Here is a 15,752-nt window from a genome sequence, read left to right on the forward strand (position 1 = left end):
CGAGGAAAGTCATTCTAGAACTACCCCCATGGAGCACCAAAACATTCCCTCCCTATTCCTTGTAACTTCCATCTCCCACAGCCAACCTCAGGCCTGAGAATGTTTTTCTGGCCTGAGACACCAATTATAGTATGTGTCTCATAAATTGTAGTTCATAGAAGGAAAACAAGGGTGAATCCATACAGGACCTGTTTGCCTTGCAGCTTTTCTATCAAAAGTAACTAAAAACAAAAAAGAAAAAAAAAGGTGGGGCAGGGGGCAGAATGCAATTGTAGCTCAGTGGTGGAGCACTTGCCTAGCATGTGTGAGGCACTGGGTTCAATCCTCAGCACCACATAAAAATAAATAAAGGTATTGTGTCCATCTACAACTAAAAAAATTTTTTTTATAAAGGAAAAAAATTAACTGCTGGGATTTTCTCCCATATGGAGCTTTAATTACTGTCCCAGTCTTTAAGGCTGATTTCTCACAGCACCGGAGACAGAAATGTACTTTAGCTCAGGGATGGGAAGGGAAAGGGGAAATTCATTCAACAAATATGTCAGACACCTTTCATACGCCAAACTTTCCAAAGTGTTACAGACAACAGAATAAAACAAAACCCTCGCCCTCATGGAGTTTACATTCTTGCCTATACTAGTGAGACTTCAGGAATGAAAAATGATATCACACTTGGCCTCACATTAAATAAACAGTAGAAAAACCTAATTAAAGGGCTGGGATGTAGCTCAGTGGGAAAGCACTTGCCTAGCACGTGCAAGGCCCTGAGTTCAGTTCCTGGCACTGCCAGAAACAAAAAAAATTCAACTATATTCAAAAGAAAAAAAGAGAGACAGAATCATTTTAGATGTTCACACTTTTCCTCAACAGTTTTGAAAGATGAAAAAACTAATACTAAGCTTCCTTTAACCACATGCCACTGCCCTAACCCACCTCCAAAACCCCTCCTTTGTTTCCAGGGAACGTTGATAACTCCCACACTTTCTACAGTGTATTTTCACCTTTGCAAAGGTTCCTGCTCCAGGTAGTCAAGCCAATCCTGTCCTCCTGTACACTTCACTGGTATTCTACGAGTGTCACCAATCTGAAGCAGGAAACAAGGACATAGGCTAAGCAACTTGACTTTTCTGGCTGCCTGGCAAGTCAACACCACCACTGGTAAAGAAAGCCTACGAGGGGCTCTTTCCTGATCTCTAAGCAACTACATTGAAATGTAGAAGAAATGTTAGAAGATGGTTAACATAGGGAGAAGAAAGGGTAGAACAGAAAAATCTAAAGACTTGAGCCACACGGCTTCTTTCAGCAAACAAACACTCCAAATTGAAGCATTAAGGAAAATACCCATCCCCTAGGACAAAAAGAGAAGCTTTACTGCTAGGATAATTTTCCAAAAGCAGTATTTTTACAATGGAGAAGTTGCCCAGGTCTTTGGAATCTGAAATCTGATGACTACATCTCCATCTCTCCAGGACACAACATGTAAAAACTTAAGAAAGGAAGAGATTCCTGGCTGTCTTCCTCCCTGCCACCCAAAGACTGTAAACCAATCCAGACAAGTTTCTAACCATACCATTAAGCATTTCTCAGGGAACTGGAATGTATTAATACTTGACTTCAACCAGCTGGAAGTGAGAGTGATGGAGGGAAGAGGGGATAGGTATAAGTGAAAGGGAAGGAGAACAAATCAGACTGCCAGAAGTAACCAACGCCTTGACAAAAGTCTAGGCCATAGGATCTGATTTGTTGTGGTGAAAGGCCCAGCCATGGCTTACAGAAAGGGATGGGAAGCTAGCTGGGTGGCCTGCTCACTACTTCTTCCTTGCCTTTCTTTATGGGTAAGGGAAAAAGACACTGTAGTACACAAGATTGCTTGGGAAAATGGATTATTCTAATAAAACTTTATTTTTTCAAACACAGCCACAGAGGCAGAACCTCATGTTTAACACACACAGACTTATGGGTTTTTTTTTTTTTTTTTTTAATATAAAACAAAGTTTACGAAAAATCTTTTTCCACTTTTTGTTTTTGTAATCCCATTAGTACAGGGACTTTGGCAGCAGGTGGGAGTGAAGGGCAGCTGGGCTGCCACTGGGCAGTCACCGGGCACAGGAGGAGAGCACCAGCCTGGGAGTGGCTTCACTCACACACGCAGGAATACTCACCTACTGGCCAGCCACACCACACACACAGCACAGATGCAGACATCAACCCAGCGTCAGCCACAAGCCCTGGAGTTGTGTTCCACTCTGGGTAAGCCCAATATGTGAAAATCCAAATATTCAAAACAGCTAAAGTAGAGGGAGTTTGCTTGCTTTACAAAAGAAGCAATCATAGGCTGCTTTGAAATGGTCAGCAGTTCAAATGCATTAGAAAATAGCATTTGGCTTACACAGAACTGTTGGAACAGATCTACTGTGTAAAGCAAAATGAACCACTTCTTGAAAAGGCTGTTCCAGGGCCACAGGTGCTTAGATTGGGAAACAAGATGATAGTTCTGACTAGTTTAACTTTCCAGACGTAAATAATGGAATTAAAATACAACAACTGTAGGCCTTCTCCCCTAAGGATGGTGCCCTAGGTGCTAGAAAAGCCAGGATGGAGGCTGAATCATTGCTCTCACTTCTTCCATCTAGGGCCTGTAGAGACCCTGTTGGCATTGCCAGTGAATTACTGGAAGCTGGCACAGCCAATCTGCAGCAGAGAGCCCAGGGATGAGGATGCCCCAGGAGGAAAAGAAGCCGGCACCAGGGAAATTATGGCCTGAAGAGGGAGAAGAACCTGGGGAGGGATGAAACCAACAATGGGCAGCTTCTGGGCTCACAGTTTCCCTGGATTCTCCAGAGAGCCTGTCTCAGGCCCCTAGAGACCTGGTCGCCCAGTGGTAGTATGTGGTAACTAGCAAGAAAATGGGGAGGAGCCCTGGAAGGTTAAAGCCTCTGAGGGCCACAGGCTTAAGAAGACATGGCCACCTCCTCTGAAGTGGAGGCAAGAAGGCTAAAGCCTCACTGATTCTCCTGTCTGACACCTGGGAGACATAGAGAATGTCAAACTCAATCCATAAGGAAGAAAAAACAGAACTTGGTCTTCTTCCCTAACGTGAGGAATTGGGTCCCAAGATGCCCTGGAAAGAACAGAAAAATGCTCTTCTTGCAATAAACAGAAAGGGCAAGTCCCATTTGGTCATGCAGGGTCTAACCAAAGCTGGACAAAACCTTATAGGCTACTATGGCAGCAGCTTCAGTATGCTTGGTGCCAGCTCTACCAAGATATATGTAGATCTGTAGTCCTCAAACCCATCACTGAGGCCATTGAGACCTGCTGCCCTGGCTCAAGTGGTGGATGAGAAACAAAAAAGGAAATTCAATCCAACAACAACAAACTCCCAGTCGCTTCTCACAGCCTTTGCTTTACACATCCTCAGCCAATCCCTCAGTGAGCCCCAACCTCCTTGTGGTCTCTCAGGGCCAATTAGAAGAAAATAAACATTTCCTGGCAGAAGTGGAAGATAAGCAAACTATTAAAAGCTGATCACCCCTTCTTCTTTCTCAAGCATGTCAGAGAAGAGTCTGGGCCTGGTTTTTGTAAGAGTAGTTTCCTTACAGTCTGCTTCCAAAAAGCAGTACTAGGGTAAACTCACCCTTGCTGCTGGGGACTGAATGCTACTACTCCTGTTGCGAGTCTGCCTCAGCAGATGGTGGGGACCAAGACAGGGCGTTGCTACCTGTCTCTAAAATGGATGGTCAGAAGACGAGAGGAAGAGGTCCCCTCAGTGGAAAAGAGACAGAGCCTTTCAGCCCAGTCTCATGGTTGCCCACAAGTTGCATCTACTCAGAGAGCCAGAGAGGCAGGTTGTATATGGCATAGACAATCTGATGAGGGAAAAAGGCCAGCTCAGAATAAATATGGCAACCCCCAGCAGCCCTCAATACTAGATCTATCTAGTGGGGAAGGGGTGGGACTGAGGAAAAGACTATTAACTGAGATCGCATCACTTAAAAGGCCCTGCTGTACCCCAAAACAGTATCCCTTGCAGAGTCAGTGTTGCTATGGATTACAAGCCTGGTTCCAGAGCTCCTACGAAAAAAGGAAAACTTGGAGCCATCCTCTTGACTCCTTGAATAAGCCCATGTCCCCTTAAAAACTCAAGATCCTTGGGGTATCATCATTCTCTGCTATTAAGGAGCAACTGCCTTCCTTCCCTAAGGCTACGCAAACACACTTTTCCTCAAGTACACTCCCATGCACACACACACTCTCACACAATTTCTCTGAGGAGGCTGACTGAACCCCCCACCCTGGCCAAATTCTAAGACACAAGTGCCCTTTGAAGCAAAGGGGCTAGTGAAATTCCCCGAGCTGGGGTCAGCAGACCCCTTCCTTCCCTGCCCATTGCTCTCTCAGCGGCAGGGATACTCACACTCAGGGCCGCCATGGAAAGGGTCTGCTCTGGGGCTGTCCCTCCCGCCACCAGCTCCGTTTATCTTGTCCCGGCCAGTCTCTCGGCATGGTGGAGCTTGCTGGAGCGAGAAGATTTCCGGCTGCCCTGAGTCGGAGCCCTCCACTCACCCCCATTCCCAGGCTGGGCCCTCAGCCTTGGGGCCTCGACACTTGTTAGTAGCCATAAGAGAGTCAGTCTGTGTGGCCCCAGGAAGTAGCCTCTCAGTTTTAGTTCTCCTCAATCAGATTCAAGTCCAGGTCCCCAAAGTCCTGCTGGCACAGTGTCCGCTTGCTCAGTGCCTGCCGCCCCCACCGAACAGCCCCCTCCTCCTCCTCTTCACTTTCACTCAGCACCTGGGAGGAACCCTCAATGGGACTGCAGGAAGCTGAGAGAGGTGGGGGGCTACAGGCCATGAACCATGGTGGAGAGATGCTGCTGCCTTCCCGGGCTGTTTCTTGGAGACAGAGACCTCCTGAGTATGGTTTCTGTCAAACAAACAACAAAGTTAAGAAGATGAAGAAAAAATACTCATTCCTACAGCATCCTAAGATATATTTCAATGTGTCCCCTCTAGTTATGCTTGAAGGCAGGAATTTTAGGCTTTAGGGTGAGGTTGATAAAACCTTAGGGCTCCCTGATAAAATCTGAAAAATTTAGTATACAAACACATTTCTCTAAGGAAAGAGCCCATAGTTTCCAACAGATTCAAGGATAGAAGCTCATTTATAAGGTCCATGCAGACAGGAACATCAGTTGACTGTTCTGCTAGTCTGTCCTGCCAGTGCCTAGTCAGAATCAAGTAAGTACATAGTGGGTTTTCAATAAGTGTATGGTTGGATGACTGTTATGAATAAATGAACAAATTCTCAAAGAAACTTGTGACGCAGTGGTCTAGAAAGAATATGAAGAAAGTGGGCAAGTACATACAACAACTGCATTCACATTAGAACACCAGAAAACATTTATTGAACAGATAAACAATGTCACCAGCCCATCTGCTTAAGCCCCTCACAGGCCCATTTGAAGCAATGAAGGGCAAGTGGCAAAACCAGTCCTGAGTGTCAGAAGTAGTAGGGCACTGGTGATGGGATTTTTGTGGTTTCTACAATCCTTTTGGGGAAACTGGAGGTACTAAGGATTGAATCCAGAGGTGCTTTACCACTGAGATACATCCTCAGCCCTTTTTATTTTTTATTTTCAGACATGGTCTCACCAAGTTGCTTAGGGCTAAGCTAAGTTGCCGAGGTTGTCCCTTGAACTTATGATACTCCTGCCTCACCCTCCTAAGCTGCTGGGATCACAGGTGTGCACCACCACACCTGGCTTGTTGTTTATGTAGTCTTAGAAAGGAAGCAAAATGTCTCTGGCAGGACAATCTGGGATCCCTATGGAAGGTATTAACAAGGGTTGCACTCCAGTAACCCCCAAGTCTGAGGAATCTCACAGGACAGTAACAAAAACAAAATAATCCCATGCAAACCAGGTTGGTGGGTCATCCTACCAAAAGCTCAGACAGGTCAAGTGTGATGGTACATGCCTATAATCATAATCGTTGGGGAGGTGGGGGCAGAAGGATCACAAGTTTGAGAACAACCTCAGCAACTTAGTAAGGCCCTGTCTCGAAATAAGGGCTTGGGATAAAGTTCAGTGGTAGAGCACTTGCCTTGCATTTATTAAGCCCTAGGCTAAATATCCAGTACCACAGGAAAAAAAAAAAAAAAGAGAGAGAGAAAGCTCAGACAGAAAAGAGCTATCAGGGAGGCTCTAATAGGGGACAGCTCGAAGCGAGGAACAAATACAGGACACCCCACCCCCCAACACACAGTCCTATCCAAGCTCTCCTACTCTTGTTGGTCCCACCTGATTCATCTTGTCAAAGTCCAGGGAAGGCCGCAGGCGCCGGGAGTCCTCCTCGTGACGCCTCTTGACCCCAGTTTTGCGGGCATCCAGATCACAAGGCTGTGAGCGGCTTCGGGGAAGGTTGCGGAGACCTCGAGGTCGCCAGGGCAACTCCGGGGAGGATGCAGGGGAGCTCCGGGCAGAAGGCAAGAAGCGGCTTGCCTGTGGGCCCAGGCTGGGTGACAGGGAGAAGCGGCGCTGGGGTGGGCAAGGTGACAGGGACTCAGCATCACTCTCCCAGGAGCCACTTTGAGGGGAAGTGGCACAAGGTCGAGAGGAATCTTGGGTAAGGGCCAGACTGAAAAAAGGAGGGCTGTAGGGTCTGTGGGCTGGGGCACATTGAGAAGAGGCACTGGGAGCTTGGAGGAACCTGAGGCTGGAGACCCGCTTCGGGGGGCTCTGGTGAGGCACCTGCGGCCCACCCCCTCCACCACTGCCCCGATGCTTGATGGGAGTCCACAGCTTGGAGGGGGCGGGCCGCCACACTGGCTGCCAGCGAGACAGGTCCACGGGCACTGAGAGTGAACGGCAATGCCTCTTGGATGGAGGGGCAGGGGGCACAGGAAGCTTCTCTGGGTCTGGGGGCTCAGGGCTTAGGACTTGGGAGAGGGGCTGCTCCTGTGGGGAGCTTCCCCGACTGGGTGGTCTGAAGTGCAGGCTCAAGCCTGAAGGGTGGTAGCTGAAATTGAGGCTGTCCTGGAACTCAGCACAGGAACAGTGGGGCAGGCCCCTCCAGGAAGCACCTTCTGGAAGGCATTCATAATAAAATAATATTAATTATAGTTAACATTTTCTTAGAACTTATCTGACATACAATGTACTGAGAACTTCATGTGGTTTCCCAAAAACCTCTATAAGAAAGGAATTATGTTTATCTTCATTTCACATGAGATAAATTCAATAACTTGCCTCAAATCACTTAGCAATCAAATGATCAAAGTAGCTGGATATGGAAGTGCACGCCTATACTCCCAGGGACTCAGCAGGCTGAGGTAGGAAGATTGCAAGTTCAAAGCTAGCCTCAGCAAGTTAAAAGTTCCTAAGCAATTTAGTGAGACACTGTCTTAAAAAATAAAAAGGGTGTGGTTGGGGCTTAGTGGTAAAGCACCTCTGGGTTTGATCTACAATAAATAAATGACCAAAACAGGACTCAAACCCAGGTCTATATGATACCAAGTTGTTTTTTACCCACTCTACTATACTGCCTCTATTTTGAGAAATCACCCAGAATCAAAAACACTTCAGGGCTCAGAGGTAGAGTACCTGCCTAGCATGTGCAAGGCCCTGGATTCAATTCCAAGCACTGAAGACAAAATAAGACAAAAACCTGTATTTCATATGCTGCTGTCCACTCACTTTCAAAGGTAAAATATAACACGAGAAACAACATGTCTGTGTATGTGCCAGGCTTACCCTCATTCTACTCCAACTAAACCTATTTCTAACCACCCCTCCCTGCTTCCAGTCTGGGTTCTGAAAAACAGGCCTATGCTTTCCTTCCTTGGCGTTCTCCCTTCTCATGTGTCAACAGGATCAACAGAATTTCAGGGCTGCCAAGAAGAGGCAATTAAGCAGGTTAGAGATCATTTTTATTCCTAAGGCCTATTTATTGTTTATTCCCAGAGAGGGTAAACAGGATGGGGAAGGCCTTTGATGATGGAATCTGTGCTTGGGAAACCCTAAGACTTTGTGCTGTTCATGTTCCTTTCTGTCTGGCTGTCCACCTACTCTGATTCCCTTTTTCTTTGGTCTTCTCTTAAAGCCAAGCAGATGGGAGACCAAGGGAAGGAAGGGGAAATGGGCTAAAAGAAATGATTCAACACAAATCGAATTTTGGGAGACAGCACACAGATAAAGGGCCTATTTTAAGCTCCTCTGACTAGTTGGCTAGAATTATGCAGGGCTGGACATCTGAAACAAATGACAAGTATATGAAGTCAAACTTGATGACAAAACTTATCTTACTCTATTTAGCCAATAGTTCTTCCATTGCTAACCTCCATGAAAGCAGGGACCATGGGTCTTTATGGGTACTTATGGCATAATACCTGGCCTTCACCAAATATTTAACAGGAGGAAAAGATTGAATAAAGATGCTTTTGCCAATTCACTTTCCTTGCCAAGTATCCCAGAAAAGAAAATGATATGCTAACTATCCCAGCAGCATGAATTAGAGCTTTCTGGCTATTAGTTATGCCCATGAATAGGCCTTTTAATTCATAATCCAGGAATTTCCACCTCACATATATTTTCACATGTGAAAAATGACTTAATGAGTCAAGCATGGTGGCAAATGCCTATAATCCCAGATATTTGGGAGGCTGAGGCAGGATGATTTCAAGTTCAAGGTCAGCCTCAGTAATTTAGTTAGAAGCCCATCTTGAAATAAAAAGCACCAAGAATGTAGTTCGATGGTAGACTGCCCTGGGTTCAATCCCTGTACCATGAAATAAAAAATTTAAAATGACCTATGTATAGGTTTTATGTAGTGAACAGAAGATTAGAATAACCTAACTGCCAGGAGCAGTGGCACACACCTGTAATCCCCAAACTTAGGAGGCTGAGGCAAGAGGATCACAAGTTCACGGCCAGCCTCAGCTACTTAGCAAGGCCATAAGGAACTTAGCAAGACCCTGTATCAAAATATAAAATAAAAAGGGCTGGGGATGTAGTTCAGTGGTAAAGTACCCTTGGGTTCAATCTCCAGTACCAAAAGAAAAAATAAAACATACAAAATAAACCCCCCAAACCAAATAACCTAACCTAAGTATTAGCAATAAAAGATTGGTTAAACTGTGGTATACACTCAGTATAAGATGCAGCTACATAAAACAAGGAAATGCTCAGCATACAGATAGGGAAAGATTTCCTAGTTGTATTTGGGGGCAGGGTGCGGGGTACTGGGAAATTAACTTAGAGATGCTTTACCACTGGGCTACAACCCCAGTTCTTTTTTAATTTTTTTTTTTGCTGTTGTTGTTGTTGTTATTTTTTTTGCAGTACTGGGAATTAAACCCAGGGGGAATTGGACCCAGGGCCTTGTGCCTGCAAGGCAAGTACTCTACCAACTGAGCTTTATCCCCAGCCCCACTTTTTATTTTATTGAAACAGGATCTCCCTAATTTGGCCAGGCAGGGCTCAAACTTAACAATCCTCCTTCTTGACCTCCTGAGTCACAGGATTACATACATATACCACTGCATGTGGATTCATTTTTATTTTGAGACAGAGTCCCACTAAGTTGCTGATGGTCTCTCTAAGTTACTGAGGCTGCCTTTGAACATATAATCCTCTTGCTTCAGACAACCTGTCCTGGATGTATTAAGTTTAAAAAAATAAAAGTGCCAGCATGGTGACACATGTTTGTAATCCTAGCAAATGGGGAGGATGAAACAGGAGGACCGCAACTTTGAAGCCTGCCTCAGCAATTTAGCAAGACCCAGTTTCAAAATAAAAAGGGTTGGGGGGCCAGGCATGGTGGTGCATGCCTGTAATCCCAGCAGCTCGGGAGGCTGAAGCAGGAGCACCATGAGTTCAAAGCCAGCCTCAGCAAAGGTGAGGCACTAGGCAACTCAGTGAGACCCTGATAGATACAAATAAAATACAAAAATAGGGCTGGAGATATGGCTCAGTGGTCAAGTGCCCCTGAGTTCAATCCCCAATACCAAAAAAAAAAAGGTTAGGGATGTGGTTCAGTGGTAAAGCCCTTCTAGCTTCAATCCCCAGGACAAAAAAAGATAAAGCATAACATATAGTATGTGTTAAAAAAAAAAAAAAAAGTGGAAATAAATACATGCATTTATATTTGCTTTTAACTATATAAAGAAATTCCAATTGGATATATATATAAGAAACTAATAATAGGAGTTGCCTTTTTTTTTTTCCCCCCTTCAGTGCTGGGGATTGAACCCAGGGCTTCAAGCATGTAAAGGTTAAGTGCTTTACCACTGAACCCCAGGTCTAGGAGTTATTTTTAGGGAGGTAGTGGGAGCTAGGTAAATAGGAGAAAGGAGAAGATGAACCCAGGGGTGCTCTACCATTGAGCTACAACCTCAGTCCTTTTTATTTATTTTTTAAAATATTTTTTAGTTGTCAATGGACCTTTATTTTATTTATTTATTTATATGCGGTGCTAAGAATCGAACCCAGTGCCTCACACATGCCAGGCAAGTGTTCTACCATTGAGCCACAACACCAGCCCAGCCCTTTTTATTTTTTGAGATAGGGTCTCACCAAGTCACTTAGGGCCTCATTAATTTGCTGAGACTAGCCTCAAACTTCCAATCCTCCTGCCTCAGCCTCTCAAGTAGCTGATATTATAGGTCTGCCCCACCATACCTGGTAGAGAATATGACTTTTATCAGTATAAACTTTTGGTTGGTATTTAAAATTATTTGAACCATGTAAATTCACTACCTATTTTAAAAATTACATTAACCAAATATGGTGGCATACACTTGAAATCCCAGGGACTCAGGAGGCTGAGACAGGAAGACTGCAAGATCGAAGCCAGTCTCAGCAACTTAGTGAGAACCTGTTTCAAAATAAATAAAAAAGGGCCAGGAGTATACACCTTAATCACAACAGTTCAGGAAGCTTAAGCACAAGGATCACAAATTCAAAGTCAGTATCAGCAACTTAGTGAGACCCTGTCTCAAAAAATAAAAAAGCTGGGGATATGGCCCAGTGGTAAAGCACCTGGGGGTCAATCCCCAGTACAAAATTTAAAAAAAGATTTAAAAAGTCTCCATAAGCTATAAGCTATACAAGTTTATAAGTACAAACAGAAAACTTTTATTCTAAAGCAGTAAAATGGAAGCATATGCCAATCTCAGAAGTTACCCTAGCAAGAAAATTCTAGAGGTAGGCTACTTTTATGGTTTAGATATGAGGTGTCCCTCAAAAGCTCAGGTGTGAGATAATTCAAGAAAATTTAGAGGTGAAATGATTGGGTCATTAGCCTTAACCTAATCAGTATGTGAACCCACTTGAATGGATTAACTGGGTAGGCAGGTAGGGTGTGGCTGGAGGAGAGAGGTCACTGGGGGCGTGCCTTTGGGGTTTGCATTTTGTCCCTGGTGACCTCATGAGTGGTGTCTCTGCTTCCTGATTGTCATGTTCTGAGCTGCTTTTCACTGTCACGCCCTTCTGCCCTGATATTCTACCTCACCATAGCAATGGAGTGGCCACCTATGGATTGAGACCTCTGAAACTGTGAGCACCAAATAAACTTATCCTCTTCTAAAACTGTTCTTGTCAGATCTTTTGGTCATGACAGTGAGAAAGTTAACAAAACAGGGAGGTAGTCCTAGTCACCAGAAACCAATGAAAGAAATACATGGATAGAAGCATGAACAAACACATGTACACAAAACACACACATGATGCCTTACCAGACACAAGCTGGAAAGGGTTCCCACAGCTGGAGATGTCTGCATGATCAGGCAAAGGCTAAGAAAGAAAGAATATCTATCAAAATTTAGGTTCAGGGCACACTAACAAATTTCTAGAAAGCCCTCTTCAACTCTTTCCTGCAATTCATGGACTATAGGGGAGTTAGAGACTTCTAAATATCCACTTCCTGTTGTCTTCCCAAAGTTAGTGAGTAAAACAATCACACCTTCTAATTTCTCAAACCCTTCTCCACCCAATTTTGATGTCCCTTCTCTATCAGTGGAAAAATCCCTGCCCCCTTCCTTTTGGGCTGGGTTTTGAGCCATTAGTGGGCTCTTTCAGTATAAGTACAATAATTATACACTACAGGACAAGGCTAAAGTAATAGCAACAAACAGCCTCAGAAAAAAGGGGGAGGGGACCATGAAGAAGCAGGAAGACTGGTCTTTTACCAGACTGATGCTGAAGCGTGTACATTTCAGCTCATCCAGAGTCTGTTTCTGTAGCTGCTCAGTGATCAGGGTTATCATGATTCTCCCCAGGATTTGACTTGCACACTTTGGAGCAAATGATGGATGTCTTCCCTGTCGTTCTTCCAGACCTCACTCGTGAGCCGTCTTCTGCCACTGCAGCACCATTCTAGCACCATTGGGACTTCCCTCTCCAGTCATGCCTGCTGAGTCTGCCAATTACAGAGGGACCAGCCCCAAGTGATATTAGAGATGTACCTGGTCCAGTGATGGAAAATGCATGGCACACATACCACAGCACCCCTATGCCAAGCCTCTGGCAGACATCATTAATTGATCACAGCTCTCTCCTGATAAGCCAAAACATAGCCTCAGAAACATACTGAGCCTGGAACTCCAGATACCCAGTAAAATAAACTGGAGTTCGAAAGCAATAGGTTGAAACCTATTTACCATTCCTAACCTGGTTCATGCTCTGCCATTTCTACCTGGGATACCAGAACCACTTAGAAAAGAGCCCAAATGGTTATTTCCATCCTGATTAGCCCACTATTTTATCAGAAGCTAAGAGAGGTACCTTCTCCTAAACTATAAAATAGAATATAAGGAGGGGCAATGGCTGTAAGAATGACTTTTTGCTTCATACCAGAGTAAATAAGATTTTATGTCCTCTCATAGTCTGAACAACTGCTGTATTATTATTTTATAGATAACTTTGTATATTCTCCTATAAATGGTCAGGATAATTCCAATTACATTTCAACTACAGATACTAAAAACAACTTCATGACTTCATTCAACTAAGTTGTTAGGATGATCTGCAAAAAACCATGGATGTAATTAATCAAGATTCCTTCCCATATCTGAATTCTAATAGAAGCAAATTGACTGGCTGGAGAACAGGCTTTGAGCCCACATAATTGCTTAAGGGGCCTTGCTCAAAGGAAGAAGGGAGGATAACCTAGGTTCTTCTGTTTGTTTGTCTGATACTAGAAATTTAACCCAGGGGCGCTTTACCACTGAACTACATACCAGCACTTTTTATTTTGAGACAGGGTCTCACTAAGTTGCTGAGTACCTTACTAAATTGCTGAGGCTGGCCACGAATTTACAAGCCTCCTGAGATTACAGGAATGTACCACCATGCCCAGCTTAACCTAGTGTTTTGAAGCAGGGAGAGCCAAGAATGACCAGCACAGAGATAGCTCACCTGAGAATGTATGTAGCATTAGCTATGTAACAATCAAGAAATCTGTCTTAATCAAATTTACTGAGGCAGTTTTGGCTAATTCCTTAACATTCTTCAGTTTACTCATAAGTAAAATGGGTACAATAATCTTAATCTCTCACAGGAACAATATATCAAAATATACAAAAGCATTCCATCTGGTCTATAAAAATCAGGAGCCCACATAGACTGCTGTTTCTCATCCTGTTTGTTGTTGTTCAAAGTCTTGACATGCCAGAAGTGATGATATCATTAAGATGAAGAAGGCAAAGGGGTCCCTCTCTTTGGTTGGATGCCATCCTCCCTTACCTGCTCACCAAAGGAAGGATGCCTAAGGCAGTTCTCTGACCTTGGGGGCAGATCACCCTCTACAAAAGAGGGAATTATCCCTACCCTATTCCCACTTCAGAAGGGAGGCCACAAGGAAAAGCAAAGAAATGAACTTGGATGTATTTTGAGTTCTTTAGAAGAAAGGTGCAGAAATCAATCATTATTATGGTTAATTACCATTTCCATGCATAATTATTACTACCACCCTGAACAAAGTTCCTGCTTCTTGCATGCTCCTTCCAGCTATTTCTCCCATGTTCTTGTGAGAGAAACTAAAGCTTGTATCACTTCTGCTCCTGGTTTCTTAACTCTGCTCTCAAAGATCAACCAGAGAGGAACTTAACTAGAGGCTTTTACCCTAGAGACCCCAGGCCTCAGGCTGACCAGTCATGAGGAGCACGGAGTAAAGCAAACTCTTTTAAGCTTTCAAGAGGCCTTTGGACAAGCAGCAAACTCCCAGCCCTCTGTAGCATCAAGTGAAGTGAGTGATTTTGTGTTTTTCTGCATTTTAATAATTGGGATGTGGCCACACACAGCAGTAACTAGAACAATGCAACTACCACCACACAACTGATACTCTCAACCTGAGTTTCCTAAAACAGGCCAGGCTGAAAGGGGGAACAGAACGGAAGCCATAAGGAATCAAACCAGGACACAAAAGAAGGCAAACCAGCTCCGCGAGGGGCCTCCTCTCTCAAGCAGGCACTGAAAAAAGTGTAAGAAGCCCTCTCTTGTCGCCTTCCTACCCTTTCCATTTTGTCTATCTAAGGGGTAGAGACAGCCCTGAACGTTCACTAAAGTTAAAACTTCTCAGCCTAACTGGCAAGGGGCTCAGCCCTTCACAGAGCAAGCAGGCCGCTAGGCCCTTCCAGCAACCCCACCAGGCCTAACAGTCCAGGTTCTCCCAATACAAGCCCCCTAAAATAAAGACTGGACTCCCACTCCACTTCTATTGGTAGGCAGTAACCCCTGACACTTGTGTTTCAGGGATGCTGGGGTTGTGCAGAGACCTGGACAAGCTAGGATCAAGTAAGGCCATGGGAGAGGAGAGTCACAAATTCCCTGGTGAATCTTCCCCCCCAGGTCCAGAGCTCCTCGCCTCCGGTGGAGAATGAAGGAAAACACGAGGAAGGAAGGGAGGTGCAAGAACAGGTAAGTGGGGATCTGACTGCTCTTTTTCCATATGGTTCTTGTGGGGTAGTGGTGACAAGTGGGGATCACCCCTCCCCCAACGCCGATGAAGAAGCAAAAGACTAGGCCCCCTCCAATCTTCAGCCTCTCCCTCTGTTGCCCTGCCGGTCCCCGCCGGGTGGGGCATGGGGCGTACGCTGCCCCCACCGGGGGGGGGCACCCAGGCTCTTTAAGAGGTGGGGGCTGTCGCTTGCCTTTTCCCACTCGGATTCCATCATCTGGCCGCGGGAAGCGAACTCAGGACACTGGGGATGGGGAGGGTCTGGGACTTAAGACTCCGCCACCCCCTCCCCCACCAGGTCCCGTGCTCTCCCCGCTGAGGCGGCCTGCGAGGCCGGGCCGCGCGGGCGGCTGGGCTGGGGGAGGGGAATAAGGGAAGGAGGAGGGACGGCCGAGGTGCCCGCCCCGAGGCCCCAGCGCCACCTGCCCTCCGCCACCTACCGCGGCTCCACCAGCTCCCAGGGCCGCGGCCGGAGCAGCTCTGAGCGCTCGGTTCGCCCCACGGTGCCCTTAAAAGGCGCCGGCGTGAACCAACGGGTCCCTGAGGCGAGTGGGGGAAGCACTCGGGCTTGCAGAACCCCTCTGAACCTCCTGCGGAGGCCCGAGCCCTGTGTCGATTCTCTCTCAAAATCTTCCTAGTATAGCAGTGTCGGGAACGAGCCTGGGGCTTTGATTTAATGATGGGGCGGTTTCCTCACTAACAAGTCACCCCCCTCCAAAATATCTCAGAAGGTGGACGGGTCCAGTTGGAAGCACATCTTGAAACTCGTGGGGGAGCCATGTCGGACGAAGGTAAACAAAG

The 15,752-nt window shown here is 45.7% G+C and overlaps 1 protein-coding gene across 1 annotated transcript; it reads right to left on the bottom strand.

The window, feature by feature from the left end:
* Positions 1 to 1,898: 1,898 nt before the first annotated feature.
* FAM53C (family with sequence similarity 53 member C) lies at positions 1,899 to 15,549 on the bottom strand. The gene is made up of 5 exons (XM_079143977.1): positions 15,392 to 15,549; positions 12,184 to 12,413; positions 11,731 to 11,788; positions 6,299 to 7,083; positions 1,899 to 4,923 (listed from the first exon to the last, which is right to left on the bottom strand). The coding sequence occupies exons 2-5, from the start codon at positions 12,259 to 12,261 to the stop codon at positions 4,666 to 4,668; spliced, it is 1,179 nt and encodes a 392-aa protein (XP_079000103.1). The 5' UTR covers positions 12,262 to 12,413; positions 15,392 to 15,549; the 3' UTR covers positions 1,899 to 4,665.
* Between the last annotated feature and the right edge of the window lie 203 nt (positions 15,550 to 15,752).

Source organism: Sciurus vulgaris (genome assembly GCF_902686455.1).
Source record: "Sciurus vulgaris genome assembly, chromosome: 6".
Taxonomy (NCBI): Eukaryota; Metazoa; Chordata; class Mammalia; order Rodentia; family Sciuridae; genus Sciurus; species Sciurus vulgaris.

Coding starts and splice junctions, on each gene's coding strand:
- FAM53C (XM_079143977.1), bottom strand. CDS start 12,261: ATGATAACCCTGATCACTGAGCAGCTACAGAAACAGACTCTGGATGAG. Junction 11,789..12,183: donor CACGCTTCAGCATCAGTCTG/GTAAAAGACCAG, acceptor TTTCTTTCTTAG/CCTTTGCCTGATCATGCAGA. Junction 4,924..6,298: donor ACTTTGACAAGATGAATCAG/GTGGGACCAACA, acceptor TTTGTTTGACAG/AAACCATACTCAGGAGGTCT.